General features: G+C 37.3%; 3 protein-coding genes across 3 annotated transcripts; 2 read left to right on the plus strand and 1 right to left on the minus strand.

Moving 5' to 3' along the window:
• rgrb (retinal G protein coupled receptor b) lies at positions 1-7,656 on the minus strand. The gene is made up of 7 exons (XM_028029037.1): positions 7,207-7,656; positions 4,578-4,734; positions 3,804-3,925; positions 1,961-2,114; positions 1,725-1,842; positions 890-1,003; positions 1-587 (listed from the first exon to the last, which is right to left on the minus strand). Exons 1-7 carry the CDS (start codon positions 7,280-7,282, stop codon positions 447-449), a joined length of 882 nt encoding a protein of 293 aa, XP_027884838.1. The 5' UTR covers positions 7,283-7,656; the 3' UTR covers positions 1-446.
• A 4,546-nt stretch (positions 7,657-12,202) lies between these two features.
• On the plus strand, positions 12,203-15,440 carry lrit1b (leucine-rich repeat, immunoglobulin-like and transmembrane domains 1b). The gene is made up of 4 exons (XM_028029161.1): positions 12,203-12,440; positions 12,765-13,225; positions 13,403-13,708; positions 13,820-15,440. Exons 1-4 carry the CDS (start codon positions 12,319-12,321, stop codon positions 14,884-14,886), a joined length of 1,956 nt encoding a protein of 651 aa, XP_027884962.1. The 5' UTR covers positions 12,203-12,318; the 3' UTR covers positions 14,887-15,440.
• A 948-nt stretch (positions 15,441-16,388) lies between these two features.
• On the plus strand, positions 16,389-19,198 carry LOC114151800 (leucine-rich repeat, immunoglobulin-like domain and transmembrane domain-containing protein 2). The gene is made up of 3 exons (XM_028029219.1): positions 16,389-16,498; positions 16,714-17,495; positions 18,039-19,198. The coding sequence occupies exons 1-3, from the start codon at positions 16,389-16,391 to the stop codon at positions 18,824-18,826; spliced, it is 1,680 nt and encodes a 559-aa protein (XP_027885020.1). The 3' UTR covers positions 18,827-19,198.
• The last annotated feature ends 338 nt before the right edge of the window (positions 19,199-19,536 follow it).

Below are 19,536 nucleotides of genomic sequence, written 5' to 3' on the forward strand. Positions count from 1 at the left end.
TAAAATAATCACTACATGTTCGTATTTATTACTTCATGAATACACTACAATAATCAGACTCTACATGTAAAAAAATGATTAAACTCGCTGCACCTTAAGCGTAGTAAAATTGTACAAGACAGTCTTAACAGTAACTGCTTCCTCTCATTAAAGAGACGTTGCATAACCAGGTTCAACAGCTTCAAAACAAAGCACACAGCAAGACAAGCAGCAGCAGCATTCATTTACAGAGTAGAATGTTAATGAAAACATTTGAAGTTGTTTGGTGAAGAAAGGTACAAACAGAAAGACTGTCCAGAGAGTTCACTACTGTCTAATTAAGGGAGAGAAGAGCAAGTGTGCAGCCATCACAATGGCTTTACATCCAAGTATGTTAGTATAAGGAGCCTATCATAAGAGTGAATTACAGTTTTATATGATTTGAGAAACATGTTAATTGGTTTGATTTATTTGGACTTCTTAACGTCTGGCTCAACAATCTTCTGTCCAGTGAGGAAGTTCCAAATGCCTCCTCTGTAGAACTCATTTCCAAATGAGTAGAGAAGAGAGTTGAAGATGGGATTTGTTTTTGCAACAACTGGAAGCAACTGCAGAAAATGACGACAATTTTGTGAGTATTTAGAGGGACAAAAAGTCATTGCTGATACACAGGACTCTTAGATTTTAGAATTTTCTATGGTTATTTTCGAGATCCAGCAGGAAAAAAGTAAATTGAGTGTGAAAAATATTTTGAGCCTCTAGACTTCCTTCCTTATTTTGTTATCTAAAAAAAATATATATAGCAAACAATAAAGTGAATTTAAAATAACAATTTTAATCTGGAATTATGACATAGAAATTGTAGGCGTCCTGGATACAGAAACAGCATACTTTGACAATAAGAGCTTACCATTCGCAGTTTTGGAGAGACAAGTTTCACGTTCTCAAAGCAGGCATAGATGCACATGAGGACATAAGGGCCCCAACATGACAGCAATACTCTCAAAGGCAAACTGGTGTTAAACTGAAAAATAAGTGGACAGTATTACATGCTGTTTAATTCAGCGTGATGTGATTAAAGTAAAGATGGAAGCAGAGAATAGCTTGTCATGTTTAAGCAGTACATGGTTGGATTGGAGGGTTGTGGAAATGTGTGAAACAGAAATTATGCACACCAAAAAAAATCTGCCAAGATTCTTTCATATAACGTCTTATAAAAACAACAATTGCCATAAAAAATACTTCTATAAAGGTTTTTGGAGGCATGCCTAAGTAACATTAGGAGCCATTCTTTATGTCAGAGCCAAATAAGACAGTTTTCTATTTAATGAATGATTGAAGCGTACAATTAACAGCTGTCAAGTTAAATGCAAGCACATAAAAAGTTCAGCTAGCCAAATGTAGCTTCCCTGTTGAAATGTGATCAAAAAGTCTTACAGTATTAAAAAAAACACAAGAAAAAATAAGAATTAAAACAAAAAAATGGGTCATCAGTCTTTGTTCCAAATAAAGTTGAGATCATTTTACAAATATCCCCTGTTGGGATTTCCTTTCAAGGCTTACATACTCCTTTCAGGTGCTAAATTTTGTGATTTACTTCTTTAATCAGCTACTATAAATATACAGTATATAATCATATTGGAAACCTATGAATCTCTTTTTATACATTAATTATTCTTTCTTCCACCTATATTTGTCTCTGCCAGAATTCAATGCTGCACCTAGGGACGTTTCAACATATTTACCTTGTGATGATGAATCTTCTTGAAGTGTTTGTAGATGGAATCATAACAAGAAAACATGGTGACAGCTGGGAAAGTCAGGTAGAGCACCGTCAAAGTAAGCATGTAGGTAATGTAGTCCCTGTCAGAATGAAAAAAAAGGTGTATGGCTTAAAATAAAGGAAATTCATATAAAAATAATTCATTCTGTTGAGCGGAGCATTAGTCTCAGTATATTCTGTAATTTTACATAACTCTACCTGTCTCCTCTAGTGTAGTCAAGCGTGCAGCATGTCCTCATTGGCTCAAAGTCATAGACGCCCCATCCCATGAGTGGAACGGCGGCCCAGAAGATGGAAAGAATCCAGATGATGCTGCACATCGTCACTGTCGTGCTCCAGAAGAGCTTCTGTCCTGCACAGCAGTCAGATTGGATGCAAGCAAGATGTTTGATTATAACACAAATGGAATTAAAAATTTGAATTGCTTTATTTTTCTTACTGCAGTGAAGATAAATCATTTCTTTAGTCAAGTTAAATGGAACATAATTTTTTGCCATTTAGTTTTACAAATTAAATAAATTTATCTGTGGATTACAGATAAATTGTTAACTGATGCCTTAACTAAGGGTGAAATCATCTAACAAAACACTCACTTCCAAGGTCTGTGTTTGAGACTTTTTTTCCCCAGAGATTATCACTTTTAAGAACCCATTACAATTTCTGCAATCAAGCATATACCACAGGGTATATATATATATATATACATATACATATATATATATATATAAAAACTGCAGCAAGTTTGTTTAGAGACTAATTTAATTTATTTTATCATCTGACATCCTAATCTTTAGGTTAGTAATAAGGCATGTACTATAAAGCAGGATTAGTGGCTTAGTGAGTTAACTCCAGGATCAATCTGGCACAAAACTGGTTCAGTAAGCAATGTACGTAAACTTTATTTATACAGCACCCTTTTATAGTTCAAGAACCACAATCAATCACTACAGCGACACATGCTGGAAACATTCTGCTCAAGAGCACATTTGTGTTAGGAATAATTTCCCCTCTATCAACCATTTTTATAGAAAATAAGAGAAAATAAAACACATTTAAGGTGTTACTGCATAGAAAATGAATGTTTTCTCTCATATGTGCCTGAGAAAGAAACTGTGAAGATTGACATTTAAAAAAGAAACATAGAATAGAATTATAGAATTATTCATCCTATTAGTGAATAGCTCCACTAATCATTCAGTTTCAATTGAAGTGTCAATACTGTGTTTATTAAAACAATTTTTCATAAATATATGAATCTCATCCATGTCCTTTTTCATTTTTGTGATAAGACGGATTTCTGATAAACATAATTTGCACCTAAAGACAGATTTAGGACAGATTTTTATAGACTTGACAATGATGAAATGTTTAGTGAAACAGTCAGGAATGTTGATACATAAATCTAATTTAGCAGAGCTTTTATCATTTCTGCAAAGATTGCAGTGCAACCAGGTAAACTAAAGGCATCAAATGTGAATGTAGATCTAAATTAAAATGGACAATCTTATTAAAACACATTTTATTTATGTCCACACAGCTTTATTTAGATTATTTTTCCGTGTTTAAGTCAAAATCCATTTATCTAATATCCATGTTTGTTTTAGTTAATTTGTATACATATTCACCTTATAAAATGTGAGTGGAGTTCAACAGTAGAATGATCGTTATTATCTAGGAGCTACGTAAGCCAAACAACACAAATATACTTTAAATATTATGAATTCCTTCTGAGTCTCCTACCTAGAAAATTGTGATTATTCTTCGGCAAAATATTAAGAACTGGAATTGAATTTGTACTTGTATACCCAAACTTAAAGACGTGAACTACCGGGGTTAAACTGTATCTACAAACTATAAAACACACCTTTAGCAGAGACAGCATTGATGATCAGGCTACCTTTTAATCTCAGGTTTACAAATCAGAAAATATAGGGGTGCAAAAGCCAGGGTTTCAAGGAAAACTGCAGTCCCTATCAAATGGGGAATAGAATCCAACTTGAAATCACCTTTTTGTACTTTAATGGAATTTTTTCCCACTTACTGGTGCAGTACTGGTGATATCTGTCCCACGCGATCGCAGCCATGAAACTGATGGAAGCCAGGACTGATATCATCCCCTGGAAAGCGTGATAATTACAACCATCTTGACCAAATGGCCAGTACCTATAAAGTATAAGGAAACATGAATCACACTTAGTTTAACTGTATAATTTTGCTACACAGAACAGAACAGGGATTTGTTAACAGATTAAACATCAGCTCAAATCTCCCTCACTGGTGATCCACAAAACAAAAGCTGCATTACGTCACATGCATCATAAAACTTTGGGATTTATTTAAAATGAATTAAATGGTATGAACTTAAAAGAAATAAAGATTTTATTGTAAGTGGGGCAACTCTTGCACTGTTGCAAGAAGATAATGTAACTCTATGTTAAAGTTGGGCGTGAAAGAGAAAAGAAAACCCTTGCTGGGAAAAAAGTATTTAATTTGACATGTTTGAATTATAAATAGGTGCTACAGTAAAATTAAGATTATGAAACATTCTGACCAATACTTGTGGAGATTGTTTTATTTTATCCACCTTATTGAAGTGTTAAGGTTTGCTATGCGGTTTCTAAAACCCTACAGATTTGCTTGCAAAATCTTGAGTCCAAGCAAAGTGGATTGTAGACTGGATTACAAAAGACAGAAGCTGACTTGTTTGGAGCAGAATAAGTTCCGGTATTCAAATATTAGCAGATTCTGTAAAGAACCAAAGTAGCCTTACTTTTGAAGAAAAGTCTTAACAATATAAGACAACATGGGTTGTTACCTGAGATAGCTGGCATAAGCAGCTGTGAGACCGTTTACATTCAGACTGATGTCAGCCAAGGCCAGGTTGAACACGAAGAAGTTACTGGGAGTTCGCATCTCCTTCACTCGGAGGAAGGCCAGGATGCTGACGGCGTTGAGGAAGAATCCCAGCACCCCTGCAGGTGAAAACAAGTCAGAGCGTTCCCTTTAAACACATCATCAATCATCATCACAATCTTTCCATAAATTTTATTAGATGTTTAAGAGAAATAAAATCATGTAATTGTGGTCAAACACAAAGCATAGAGATTATCTTGATACTGGAACCTGGAAAGAAATCATTTCAGTTTTCTGCTCCATTTTCTTGGAACCTGCACCAGAAATACGTGAACCTAAAGGTTCTGTTGTCACTAAATGTTTTTACGACTGTTCTTTTTGGGTTTGAGAAGGAATAATCTTTCTGTAAATGTTTTAGCTGAAGAATCTTTTATTTAATTTATTTTGTTTTTCTGTTTTGCTCTTAATCTTCTGTAAACCATGCTGTTGGCAGTCTTGGCCAGGATTTCTTGGAAAAGAGATTTTTAATTGATGGGATTTTCCAAGTGAAATAAAGGTTAATGATAATGACAGTCTCTCTACGGTATTGTAGTTTTCATAAGCACACCAGATTTTACCAACAACTGTTTATGATATTTTCAAGAGCCTCATACAACAATGGTCATTGCGCCAATGGTATGCTAGGATACAGTGATCACACATTTTAAAACCTTGAATGTGGAAACAGCTTTAACCTAGGAATAGTCTCATTAACAAGAATATTTTGTTGATTATATAAACACAGTGGATCAAGGAGGTAGGAGTTCATCTTGTAACTGCTGGGTTGCTGGTTTGAACCCTCACTCTGTGTATCTCAGTCATTGTGTCCATGGACAAGACACTTCACTCACCTTGCCTGCTGATGGTGCTCAGAGGGTTCGGTAATGGTGGTTTATGGCTTGCTACAATGTAGCTTACCACCACCACCATGTGAACGAGTGTGGTTGAATGACTGAATATAGTGTAAAGCTCTTTGGAGTCTTCTAGACTAGATAAAGCACAATACAAGTGCAGCTCATTCTCGTTTCAACAATGTGGAAGGGAGAATAACGGCAAACATTTTCTCTTGGCTAAGAGAAATATAACAAAACCCATAAGGTATCTAAAGTACTCTGACTGGTTGACTATTACCTTCTGAAGGTAATAGAAAAAACATTTTCTCTTGGCTAAGAGAAATATAACAAAACCCATAAGGTAACTAAAGTACTCTGACTGGTTGACTATTACCTTATGAAGATTCCTTCCCTGCTAGCTCTAGCTTTCACACTCAGAGGCACAGCTAAGTTTTAAAAACAAAAACATGAAATAAGGAAATAAAATAAAATAAAGCCTACCAAGACATATTTCCTAAATGGTTCAGAGAATTGATCAAACATGGGATTTGGCTGCAACAGATGTTTATTTTCTTTACATGCTTTGCTTGTTGTTCCTGCAAAATATTCTTTTCTTCTACAAACCCGACATGTTTAGTGTCAATCAGGATCTATTTTGGTGTCACCCAACAATCAAACTAAGAATATGAAACTGATATGAATGTACATTAAAACAGTTTAATGGTATTTATCAATGCTATGACTGCTTGAATGGGTAGGGCATTACATTACAAATGTTCAATAATGCAATATTAAAGTGTTTAGACATTCATTTTTAACTCAGCAACCATTTCAACATTTGCCTCAAAGTGCATTTCCCCAACTTTATTTCTGATTATTTGAGTTTATGGCTAAAACAGTGAGTTCTTAGTTTTAATGCATTCAATGAATATGATAAATAAATTTTAAAAAAAAGTTAAATCTGCATGGGACATGTGACATGAACAACTAATTGAGTATAAGGAAGAAAGCAGAAGCAAAATTTGGTAAGTCGACAAAACCGAAAAAGGTTTAATAGATCAAGCATTAAAATAAAACCTTATATGATACCTATAAAATATTTACAGTTTCACTTGTTAGAATTGACGTCAATTGACTTAGTAATCTGTTGTTACTGTGCAACAGGATTCATTTCAGCATTTAAAACTTGAAACATAAACATTGCATTATTTTTCTATTGTAGCAATATGGTTCAATTGTGAAATCAACCTATAAATTACAGCCACCTTTTGATGGCATCAAATCCTTGCAGGGATGAGCCAACACATCAAGTCAGTTGATATTTTATATAGGTACTTGAAAACATTTGAGGAGACAGGACATAAAAAAATGTACAATCAAGCAAGCTTTAACTTTGTTAATCTGCACAAAGTATTGATGCTTTAAAATATAGTTTGGGATTTATAAGAAATGTATTTGTGGAAAAAAGAACATTCTCTGAAGCATAAAAACTGTGGACCTCTACAGCTGACGCATATTCGCAACTTAAACCTGTTTTACTATCTTCTTTTTAAAATGAAGTTTATTTATTGTAAGGGGACATCGGACTTCCTGATCACACAAAACGGCACCTTTCAACCATTGTACTTGAAATGCTTAACTTTTGTGTGTGTGGTTTTTTTTTAGGTGTCTGTCTCTTTAAATCTTGCACAAACATCCCATCCTGCGCTGCAAACTTACCCCCAACAAGAAGCGCAGAGCCGAATGCAAACATGTCAAAGTCCGAGAATCCCTCCGGTAGTGTATAAGTTCCCATGTTTGGATGTACAAAGTAAACTTAGCTGCAAACTCAGTTCTTTTCCTTCAAACAGCGACAATCAAACCACCGTTTCCTTCAAGATGTCGTCTTTTTTTATAAAGGCTTTTTCACGTGAAAAAGCATAAAGACACTAATCTGGGTTAAACTCCCCCCCATCCGTCCACTTTTGCAATCCTCGGAGGAATGTCCTAACGAGCAAACCTTTAACAAACTCACGGCAACGTTTACTGATCGCATAAAAAATGGAAAGAAAACAATCTTAGGGTCTTTTCTGAATAAATATTTGATCTGAAGGCTGAGAAACGTCTAATGGGTAGAACCTTTGCTGGTGGACAGAAACTATAGCCTTTCCTGTACCTACTTCAACTTGGAGTGTGAGATAAGGAAACAATGGGAGCATGGGAAATGTTGTCTTTAAGCAGCGATTTGGACTCAATCTCACAGTCTTTCCTCATACAGTAATTCAACTGGTTTAATGGGAATAATGAGAATTTTTAAATACTTTATGGAAACAACTGTATTCACTTACATTGCAAAACACAAAAAATGACAGAGAAATTGGTGGGATTTTTTTTGTCTTTTCTCAGACTATACAGTTTATGTATGTCTTACTGTCCTTTCTTTTTTGGAGAGGATCTAAGTACAATGCTCAGAAATAAAAGCACTATAAATGAAAATACGTTTTAATTCTTTTTTCTCATTTTAGATAATGTTAGATCTTATTTATTGTGTTGTTCCAAAGCTTCCTGTTCATCTTTTCAGCTCTAACATTTAATTTTTTGCTGAAAAATTGCTGGTAAGATCATATTTGTGCTCTTTTCTTCATTTGATTTACTCTTCAGAAATCAAAGCAGTTTCTCATGTTTGTCTTCTTGTAATCTCTTGTTTAGTTGGCAGGAGCTGTATGTGTTAATTAGAACAGGAAGTGCTTAAAAGGTGTCCCTGATCCTGGGCAAAAAAAAAAAGAGAAACCAATGAGTATCTAATATAACGAGAATATAAATACTCTGACATAGTTATTTAATTGCAATGGTGTAGTTGTGATGTTGGCTATGTCTAGGAAAAGTGTAATATGCTTTGCAAAGTATTCACAAATGTGAAACATTTCCCATTTTTTATGTTATATCAAAAACAAAGTTGTGCATTGTTTTGAACAGGAAGAAAAACAATATGATTTTAAAATCTTTCAAACTCAAAATCTGAAATGTGTGCATATAATTACCTATACTGGCTTTACATATATTAGTGCTCATCTTTCACCATAATTACATCTGCAAGTCTTTTGAGATATGTCTCTACAAGCTTTAGAGAGAAGATGCTTTGCTCATTCTTCTTAGCAAAACACCTAACTCGATTTATTGTGAAAATCAGTTTTTAAGTCTTGACACAGACATCCTGGATTTGGATCTGTACTTTGACTAGGCAGTTGTATGTTCTACATGGTTAAATCAAAGTCCAATAATAAATTAGTCTGGTTTTGCAAAAATGCAACTCTATACTTAGTCTTAATTGTTTTGCAGCCTGTAACTGGTTTTCGTCCAGAACTTTGTACGCAATGCATTACGAACTTTTTGACTTGAATTCACCTTAAATGCTATTTTGTGTTTCTCTATAATTTGAAAATCTGAATAGTTGATGTTTGTGGCTCCAATCGGATACGACTTTTAGGATTGTAAAAAGCAGAACATTTCACATATTGGCCTTTTACTAATATGAATCCTGTCTACTTCACATGCTACATTTAATGTGAAAGGTCACGGAAAACATCAGGACCTCATTTATTTAAATACTTATCTGTTTACCAAAATAACCCCTAAAAAATCAGGACAGCACAAAATTGTGACACTCACCCAAAGCAACCTCAACCTTTTAAAATGCAACATTTGGGCTGAGTCTGATGGCTCTACTAATCTGTACCCAGATTACCACAAACTCATTAACCATGCAGCAACAATGTGTCCCAATGGGCTTATAAAATCCAATTTTTCTGAATCCTCCCATATTGTACAACTCCGGGTTCCAGACAGAGGAGAGCCACAACAATGAAGCTTGTCTGCATCTGCCGTTCCGACAACAAAAGATGCTGAGATTTCATTTGGAGCATTCGATGCAGAAAGTTATCTCCGCTATCACTAACACAAACAAGAGGCCCAATAGGTTTACCTAAAGCTGTAGTGTGAGGTCATGCTGGAACATAAAACAGGGACAAATTTCACAACATGCAAGATTCAATAACACAATCTTTTAAGCTACCACAGCTAAGGGTGATGAAAGTGGAGCTGTTCTAAGCCAGCCTTACAGAGAATGATTGTAGTGGACTTCTGTAAATGAGCCAAGTTGAAACCTGCTGATGAAAAGTTTAATAAAATCAGAGGGGAATAAATTTCTTAATGATTTTGATATTTGAAAGAATGCAGGCCCTAGTGAAAATGTCTGTGAGTTGCAAATCAATCCATAAAGAACCATTACTTAGTTTAAATATCAAATGTCTCTTTAGTTTTAGTTTACATGTTTCTGCAAAAAAGAAACTATGAGCTAAACTTATTGCCCTGCCTGACCCTAAAACCTGCCAGTGGTGTTTTTGCACTTTTCTCGCTGTTGAACATTAGTCCCTTGGCAAATAGTTAATAACTGCAAGATAATCTTTTAGCTTTGCAATGAAACAAAGGTTCAACTGTTGCAACAGAGGTAAATCACTGAAATGAAAGTAGTTTTGTTTTACAGTGCATTGCAAAAGTATTCACATTCCTTAAACGTCACTATTTACCACATAACAACCACAAACTCCAACCTGATTTAATGTGATAGATCAACACAAAGTAATGTATAACTGTGAAGAGGAGGCAATCTTTCTATTTTTAATGTATGCAAATCTAAAAAACTTGGAGTCAATTTGTGTTCACCCCCTTTACTCTGATAACTGTAAATAAAATTCAGTGCTTTCAGAAGTGACCCAATTAGTAACGAGACTCCACCTGTGTGTATTTTAATCTCAGCACATTTAAAACTGTTCTGACGGCTTCAGAAATTTGTTAGATATCATAAGAGGACAACACATTGAAGAACTAGGATGGAATATAAATGCCCAACAAGCTTTTCAAATATTTATTTAAAAGAATATTAAAACAATTTTATTATTATTTTTATATTATATATTATTTTTTTTGAATTACCCAATGATGCGATGCTTTAAGTTGGTCCATTTCATAAGCAAGTTTTTGACTGTAAAATGGTAAAAAAGGGAAAGGGAAGGAAAAAGTGGGAGGATGAAAATTGCATGGAATTTGTCATTTTCTGAAAATAAGAGGTTGAACTAAGATCCTATATTTATTGCCATTGTCTTAAATATTGGGGAAAAAATATGTTAAAAGAGATATTGACTAAATGAGCAAGGTGGCTCAGCTATTTGCTTTCTAGAAAATGTGCAGAATTGTGTGTTTTACCCTTGAATCCCTTGGTTTGTTCAATATGTATGTCTATTGTTTCTGTTACTGTGTCTTTGTTTCTCTGTGTCATTCACCCTCTTTCTGACTTTATCAATAACATCGTATCATCTTGATACATCAGTTTTGACTGCAAAATGTAACAATATTTTCAGGGTTGGTCAAACAGTACAGCAATTCTGATTTTAAAAAAATGTGTTCCTTGAAATACCATGCCATCTTATCATGCTTGAGCCAAGTACTGCTATATTTGGAGATAGATGCAAAAATGGACGTTTTTCTTATGTAGGAGAGCCTCTGTATGAAGAAACAGAACAAAGACAAAATAATAAAGAGACAGAGAGATGACTGGATTAAAGGATTTAAAATCCCATCAGAGCCGCCGTGTCATTAAACTTCTGGACCTGCAAAAAAAAAAACAACCCAGGGACTGTGACTCATTCAGAAAGTGTGTCACAAGCAGGCACACTTTACAGACTGGATAAAAAAAATATACATTTATTTCCATCCAGCAAGGACGTATACACACATTCATCATAAGCATGAATATACTTTTATGTGTTCTTGATGATTTATTTTAACTTCCATCCATCCATTTTCTGTACACCCTTGTTTCCAGTGGGGTCGGGAGGGGTTTATTTTAACTTATACATTTGAATTTATGCATTTGAATTTAAACATATGATGAATATGAGCAATGCAAAGTTCAAAACTCACTTTAAACTAACTCAGTTTGTAAAAGGTACATTTTGCCTTCTTATGGGAACTTATTATAGTCAAAAAGCACGGATAAATAGACAAGGATGCACTTCACCAACATGGTTCCTTCATCAGATCTGAGTACTGATATGTAAACAAGTCAGAATAAAACCAAACAAAACACGTTGTACCTCTTTTTACTCTCAACTGCCATCTAGTGGGGAACCAGTGCAATTTTGTTTTTGTATCCTTTTTAGAATAGAATAGAATAGAATAGAATAGAATAGAATAGAATAGAATAGAAGTACTTTATTCATCCCAGCAGGGAAATTACTTCGCAGTTACAGCATAGGGACAAGACAAGACAAGAGACAAGACACAATAACAACGTCCGGGTGTTGAGTCTACTATATTTTTGTGTGAAAACAATAATAATTACAAGTAAAAACTCAAAAATACTAAAACTGACATCACATGTTTAAGTTTTTTTCACACACAAATGTATTGTGCAAAATACTCAAAACTGCTAAATCTGGTTATTTTCTTTTGTGCACATCCGCTTGAGGCTTGTGATGCCACATTCAATATTCCATTATTTTTTTTAGCAGCCAATAAACAGTTTGGAAAGCAGTTCTGAAAGTGAAAAGCATGCAGCCTATCAGCTTCAAGGAAAGAATAGCCTAATCGTGTGAATGAAAATAACCCAAGTCCTCTTCTAATCCCTGCCTATCCCTTTTTTATCTGTGGATTCAGAGCAGGCGGAGCAGTTGGAGCTGTGAGCCTCGAACCACCACCATGCACCCGATGTTCCGTTAGACCTTAATTGTTGCTCTTTAATTAATTGTAGTTTAGTCTTGTAGAGCTTTAGTTGCTTGCAGATAGGGGGGAAACATGAGCCGGCACTTTGCTGTTGCTTTTAGCTTGGCTTTAGTTTTTATTCCTATTTTCAGCACATCATGTCCTGCACAATGCAGTTGCTTCTTTCACAAGTTAAGTGACGGATCAAAGGCAAGGTAAGTTATTTTAATTTAGCTCACATTGGGAGCAGTTAAATTTGTATTGCATACCAACTGCTTTTACTGCTGCTTTCTACAATTCAGTCACTTTGTAGTAAACGGTTGCCCTGCTGTTCTTTAATCTCCTTTCCTTATAACTGAACAATAGGTTACCACCTTTTCCCTCAGAATGATTGTTTTTTTATTTGAAACAGAAGCTTATAGATATCTAGTTTTTCTGCAAATATTCACCTATAAGCTTCCCAAGTTCCAATTTCATAATTATTCTTGCATTTATTTTCAGGCTTAAAGTAATCACAATTCTACTTATTGCTTTTACAGGAGCGTGCTTTGCAATGACCCAGAGATCACTGTGATTCCTCCAAACTTCCCATCTGACACATCAAAGCTACGCATAGAGAAGACGGCAATCACGCGCATCGCCAGCAACAACTTCCACTACCTCAACAGCCTGGAGTTTCTCTGGATGTCTTTCAATTCCCTGAACTCGCTTAATGCAGACAGTTTTCGAGGCCTCTACAACCTGGATGAGCTCAGGCTGGATGGAAACTCCCTCACTTCCTTCCCTTGGGAAGCTTTGAGTGACATGCCCATCCTGAGGCTCCTCGACTTGCACAACAACAAGATCTCCTCTATCCCGGCCTCGGCCACCATTTACATTAAAAACGTCACTTATCTGGATTTATCCAGCAACAGCCTCACAACGCTTCCAGCAGAGGCTCTCACAATGTGGCTGAGCGTGAAGCCTTCCCAAGACTCGGAGTCATCTAAGCTAATTCTGGGTGAGGATCAAGCTCTGACTGTTTAGGATGCTGGAAAGTTTTCTTTTTAGAGCTGCCCTCTTTGAGTTAGGGATTAGTCTAACTATAGTACTTCTCTGTAGTATGTCAGGGCGTTTGACTACTTCTGGACTTGATGTTGTCAAAGCTTATAGCATTTGTTCATTGTTGGTTCTGCAGGTCTTCATGATAACCCATGGCTGTGCGACTGCCGACTCTACGACCTGATCCAGTTTCAGAAATCCCCCTCATCATCTGTGGCACTTATTGACACTCGGCTGAGGTGTGCTGATCCTGAGAGCCTGTCTGGGGTTTTCTTTACTGAAGCAGAGCTTCAGAGGTGCCAGGCCCCCAGGGTGCACACGGCTGTGGCTCGCGTTCGGAGCTCACTGGGCAACAACGTCCTACTGCGCTGTGGGACTGTTGGGGTCCCCATTCCGGACCTTTTCTGGAGCCGTGCTGATGGCAAGAAAATGAATGGCACAGGTCAGTTCAGAGCAGTTACTTTTGTCCAACACTAAATATCAGAGAGATTAAAGGTCTTCCCTTGTGTGTCAATCTAATTAACTCTATGTGTATATTTGTTGGATTTTTCAGTTCAGCAAGAGATTTCAAAGGAAGGCATCATTTGGTCAATTCTGAGTGTCCCCGCAGTCTCCTACAGGGATTCTGGGAAGTATGTGTGCAAAGCCACCAACTTTGTGGGCAATGCGGATGCCATCATCTCCTTGGTGATCACTGATTCCATTCGTTCAGAGGAAGCAGTTGGTGGCGTTTCTAAGAGAGGCAGTAGAAAGAAGCCGGGGAGCATGGGAAGAGCAGCTTACCAGGAAAAACTCATTGCGAGATATGTTCCACCACCCACCAGCACTGCAGCTCAACCCATTATTGAACCTCTTAATGGCAAAGGAGTGACTGGGAGATATGAAATTGAGAGCTACAGTGTTTCTGATGGAAATTCTCAAAGACAGTCCAAAAATTCGTACCCTCTAAAGTCAGGGGAGGTGAGTCAAGGTTTAGGTAACCTGGTGGCAAATGCCTCGTCCCTACAGCAAGTTCCTGATAAGAGGGTGGTACGATCGGTAAAAGTGATTGGGGACACGGATCACACCGTCTCTTTGAACTGGCGTGCCCCCACAGCCACAAACACCACCGAATTCAGTGTCCTATATGCCGTTTTTGGTGAGAGAGATATGCGTCGTATTAATGTGGGAGCTGGAAAGAACCGCATCACCATTGAAGGCCTTGTACCAAAGACAAAGTACATAGCATGTGTTTGCGTCAAAGGTTTGATTCCGAAAAAGGAACAGTGTGTAATCTTCTCAACGGATGAGGCTGCCAGTGCCAGTGGCACACAGAAGCTCATTAATGTGGTAGTGATAACTGTTGCATGTGTGATTGCAGTCCCCCTGACTCTGATTGTGTGCTGTGGGGCAATAAAGAAACGTTGCCAAAAAATGCTGGGGCATCAGACAAAAGACATGCAAGACTCCTACGTAACGTTTGAGACTCTTGGTCCTGGAGGCAAGGCTAAAGGGATGGAGGGGGAATATCTGACCAGGCTAAACCCTGATGAATCCAACAGGCTCCTGTCGGCGAGGTCAAGTGTCGATTCAGAAGCTATAGCGAGGACTGAAGGGCCACCTAATGAATACTTCTGCTAAAATGGAGCAGACAGTGTCAAGAAGATGCATTTTGTTTTCGAGGAATCTTTATCGAAAAAAGGACTTTACTGCTCAGAGACTCAAATGGACATTTTTTTGTGGAGTTGTCTCTGTCATTAATGGTCAAAAGAGATTAATTTACAGCCTTGACAGGAACAAAATCAGTAACTTCTTTGACTGAAAAGGGAATGGGAAAATAAGAACAGATTGGTTTTAATATTGTGTTTTGACTAAAAAAGCAACTTTTTTATTTGTGATGCACTATTGAAAGTGATGTTTTTTCCAAGAAAATTTTCTTGATGTCCTCAACTTTCATAAACCCAGTCAGTTATTGTTTTTCACCCTAAGAGTAACTTCTGCTTTGTGTTAAAAGCACAGTATGTTAAGTATGAAATATAAAAGGAAAAGTTTAGAGCACCAACCGTCTGTTTAGCCTGTTTTGCATGTCAGCATACAGCATAATGTGCCAGATTGGTTGTTGGCTCATAAACTTAAACAACAGTGCATTTTATAATATATAAACATTTGTAATCTCAATGATATGCATATAACAACTGAAAATAAATATTTTTTTATATCCAATTATGCTTATAATCTTTTTTTCTTGATATCTCTTCATATATTGAAGTTAACTCACAGCATTATAACTATTAATCCAATCATATCAATGGATCAAATGTTAAGTTTCAGTTTCAAAATTGATGTGGAATATTTGTTGTGCTTTGTACATATAAATTTAACCTTACAGAACAGCCAGAATGACAAAACCGTAAAACATTATTAGGAGTCGTGCCCAATAAACAAAAATGCTAATGCCATATTATAGCATCACTTGAAGTCCAAAAGTTGAATTTGTAAATATCATGGTGCCTACAAACTAAGAGACTATGTTTGTTACTTATCAATAGTTTAATTTACTAAATTTAAGTTGCCCAAAAGTTGACAGAGAAATATAAAAGATGGAATCTACTTTGTTATTGTTTGTCTACCTTTACCTCTTTCAAATGATGACTCGAGCAACCTGAATGGCGGCCAGTGTTCAGATTATTGAGGTCAGATTACAGTCCTTTCCAGACATCTGTCTCTGTCTCACTGCGGCCCTCCCTCTCAGCGCCGTTAAGCCTGACGGGCTCCGGCCCACTTAGTCCAGATGGGCCTCCTATTTATCATGTCAGAGCTGCTGCTTTGGTTGGGTTCAAATAAATTAAATTAGACTGAAGAGAAGCATTTTGAGGACACACCTGAAAGAAAAATCCCAATATGGTCAAAGTACAATTCAGCACAACTCTGAGTGAAGGAGACATGAAAGATTTCTTCAACAGGTCTGACAATGTTTTTGAGCAAAGTGGACCACTGCTATAAATACTCATTTCGTTAGTCTCACATGTCATTTGGTGTCTTAAGCATTACGTCAAGGGAGATTAAGGTAATAGGCTTTCTTCCACGCAGCCGATAGGCATGTTCTGCTCCGACCGGCCTGCTTCACATGCTCATCCAGCAACATGGACGTATTTTGTGCCGTGTTTGGGATGTTCTTTGTATTTGATATCATCACCCCTGGATTATCTGCATGTCTGCTGGGTTGCTCCTGCACTAATGAGAACTTGGGAAGGTAGGCAAATCACTAAGTCTGTAGAAACATTCAGTATCTGATTGTATCAACGCTATGAGCTAGTTTTGAGAATGTTAAATGTTTCTTAAAATGTTCTATGGAAGACAAACGTCTCAAAAACTGAAAATATTTACTAATTTGAGAAAATGATGCATCTACTTTATGAAATCCAGAAATAGATGGTCTTGTAAACACTTTGCCATGTATCATTCTAGGACTTTGCTGTGCATGGAAACCCCCCTGGCGCACATCCCAGAGAACATCCCTGATGATTTTACTAAAATCCGAATTGAAAACTGCCACCTGACTGAGTTACCCCAAGGTTCCTTCTCTCAAGTTCATGCCTTAGAGTTCCTCTGGCTAAATTTCAATGAGATCACGCTGATGAACATCAAAAGCCTGGAGGGCCTCTCCAACCTGACCGAGCTAAGGCTACAAGGCAACAAGCTGACTTCGGTACCATGGACTGCATTTCAGAGCACACCAAGACTCAAAATTTTGGACCTGAAGCACAATCGGTTAGATGTGTTGCCGGAGCACGCTTTGAGATACTTGCCTGCACTGACCTACTTAGATTTATCCTTCAATCAGCTTAGCATCACATCAAAGGAAGTGTTCACAAATTGGCCTCTTTACCAAATAGCAGAGAAAGCGTGGGGGAAAGAAGGTCTGGTCTCCAACGTGGTCTTAGCACTACATGACAACCCCTGGTCGTGTGACTGCCGCCTTAAAGGTTTCGTTGAATTCATCCGTAAGGTGAGCCCTCCTGTCATCCTCATGAACTCTTACTTGAAGTGCTCTGGCCCAGGCAACAAAGTGGACAAATATTTCCATGAGATTCAGCTGAAAACCTGCATGAAGCCGGTGGCCTCGGTGGCAGAGTCTAACGTTAGTTTGTCTCTGGGAGCAAATGCAACACTGACGTGCCTAGTCAAAGCCAGGCCACTTTCACACATTCAATGGCTGTATCCTCTCAAGATCATCAGAGGATTTGCTTGTAAGTCTTAAGTTTTAATTAATACAAAACTAAAAGAAATGTGAACTCATTTTGTTATGTACATTTATATTTCAAACTACTGTTGCATAACCTGACATGGGACCCTTTCACACCACCATACTTAGTCAGTCAGATTGGACTATCAAAAAATGTCACGCTTTCATCTGGTTTGGGCCACTTTCACACAACTCTTTAGAACCACATGCATAGCATACTGTTATTTAGTTTCAGCAGCTGTTAACTGGGACAGTATTGTCTGCCACATGCACTGACCAGTAAGGAAAAGAAGAAAGAAGAAGCAGTCAATCACCCTTTTTCCTGATTGCTCACAGCAAAAACAAAAGTGGAACAACACCAAATGTGCACAGATTTAGGATTTGGTGTTATATCCTAAAGAAAGCAGATTACAATTGTAAAAAAATCAGAGGTTCATTTAAATGAAACCAAAGATCTGGGGTGTGAAACTGCTGTCAATAAAGGGAAGATGTTGACTTTTGTTAATTCTAATGTAGTAGAATGATGTTTTTTCTTGTATCCTTGTAGCTACCCAGACTCAGATAGATGAGGAGACCATCACATCCCAGTTGGTGATCCCGTCCGTGCACCTGGTAGATCGTGGACTCTACACTTGCATGGCGAACAACTTCATTGGCAACTCCTCTGTTTGTATCTCACTCAACATTGATTCCCCCATTTCTTCAGCTCCTCTTCCTCCACCTGTACCCATGCTGTCATCTAATGACAGTCCCCACATTGACATCCGCATCGCCAAGCAGACTGTCTATGGCATCACCTTGGAGTGGCATGCAGTGACGGACAATCCAGCAGAAACCTGGTTCACCATTCACTTTGGTAAGTACGATTCACCCAAGAAAGAGATGATCTTCATTGGCCCTGGCATAAACAGTTACTCGGTCAGCGACTTGCTTCCTGTCACCAAATATGAGGTATGCGTCACCCTGAAAAACCACCCCCCCAGAGAGGGCCAGTGCATCGTCTTTGTCACAGGTAGCGACATTAGTCAGCTGGAGCAGAGGGAGAGACTCATCCACATCATTGTCATTGTGTGCGCCATGGTACTGGCAGTGCCGGCAGGCATGTACGCATGCACCACGGAGGCTAGGTTCAGCTGCCTGGACCGCTGTGTGGATCTGTGGAAGAAGAGGAGGAGGCATGCTGAGGACGCAGAGGGATCAGAAAGGCAGAACACCTTTGACAGCCTGCAGGCAGCCAGCGATGAAGCCCTGTATAGGGACTCAGAGGAAAAACCAACAAAGAGGCGGAAATCTGAAGACAGGTGCAGAGGGGGAAGTGCTGCTCATCTATACTAGAATCAATGTGGGGAAAATACTGTATGTCTCCCTTTAAGAAAAAAAATGTATCTTTAGCTCCAGTCTGTGCCTTCTTACAGCTTTAGTCTTTGTATCAAGCCTATATTGTTTTAACAGTCAGCTAAAAATAATTTTAAATTTAATTATTTTGTTTAATGATTACATAAAACTTGAAAAGTTTAGAAAACTTAAAAGTTCCTATATCAAATGTAAAAGAAATTCACAAGCTATCACCAGAGATTAAACATGCCTTTCTTCCTTTGCTGATACCCTGTATTTCCTGTATTTATATATACGTGTACAAACTGAAGTATTTTGGAGTACTCTTTCTTGTTTTTTATACTGCACCGTAAGTCATAATGAATACTTTGTTATTCCTTTGTCACAGGTTTGTGAATAAATTTTATTATATCGACTGTGTGTGATTTTATGGGCACAGTGTGTTGCATTTTGTCATAAATAAAAATAATATCTTTTATTGTTTCCTTTTCCAGATCTCTAAATGTGAAGTCTTATAAATGGTATGCAGGATTTTTGATCTGGATTAAAAAAAAAACAAATGCTGAGACATACTGGGATTGTTCAGCACAATCACTCAGAGGATTTGTTACGTAAGCAGTATTTTCATGAATTTATACATACGCCAGTAAGCAGATTAAAGTGAATTTCCATCCGAATCTTAGTCAGGAGGACATGATATTTCTATTTAA

The sequence above is a fragment of the Xiphophorus couchianus genome, chromosome 10 (genome assembly GCF_001444195.1).
Source record: "Xiphophorus couchianus chromosome 10, X_couchianus-1.0, whole genome shotgun sequence".
In the NCBI taxonomy this organism is placed as follows: Eukaryota; Metazoa; Chordata; class Actinopteri; order Cyprinodontiformes; family Poeciliidae; genus Xiphophorus; species Xiphophorus couchianus.

What these genes read in the sequence shown, in the direction of transcription:
- LOC114151800 (XM_028029219.1), top strand. Translation starts at nt 16,389, where the DNA reads ATGGACGTATTTTGTGCCGTGTTTGGGATGTTCTTTGTATTTGATATC. An exon ending in ACTAATGAGAACTTGGGAAG is followed by an intron (nt 16,499 to 16,713) that starts GTAGGCAAATCA and finishes GTATCATTCTAG; the next exon opens with GACTTTGCTGTGCATGGAAA. An exon ending in GATCATCAGAGGATTTGCTT is followed by an intron (nt 17,496 to 18,038) that starts GTAAGTCTTAAG and finishes GTATCCTTGTAG; the next exon opens with CTACCCAGACTCAGATAGAT.
- rgrb (XM_028029037.1), bottom strand. Translation starts at nt 7,282, where the DNA reads ATGGGAACTTATACACTACCGGAGGGATTCTCGGACTTTGACATGTTT. An exon ending in ATATCACCAGTACTGCACCA is followed by an intron (nt 2,115 to 3,803) that starts GTAAGTGGGAAA and finishes ACTGCTGTGCAG; the next exon opens with GACAGAAGCTCTTCTGGAGC. An exon ending in AGAAGATTCATCATCACAAG is followed by an intron (nt 1,004 to 1,724) that starts GTAAATATGTTG and finishes CTTATTTTTCAG; the next exon opens with TTTAACACCAGTTTGCCTTT.
- lrit1b (XM_028029161.1), top strand. Translation starts at nt 12,319, where the DNA reads ATGAGCCGGCACTTTGCTGTTGCTTTTAGCTTGGCTTTAGTTTTTATT. An exon ending in AGTGACGGATCAAAGGCAAG is followed by an intron (nt 12,441 to 12,764) that starts GTAAGTTATTTT and finishes TTGCTTTTACAG; the next exon opens with GAGCGTGCTTTGCAATGACC. An exon ending in CAAGAAAATGAATGGCACAG is followed by an intron (nt 13,709 to 13,819) that starts GTCAGTTCAGAG and finishes TGGATTTTTCAG; the next exon opens with TTCAGCAAGAGATTTCAAAG.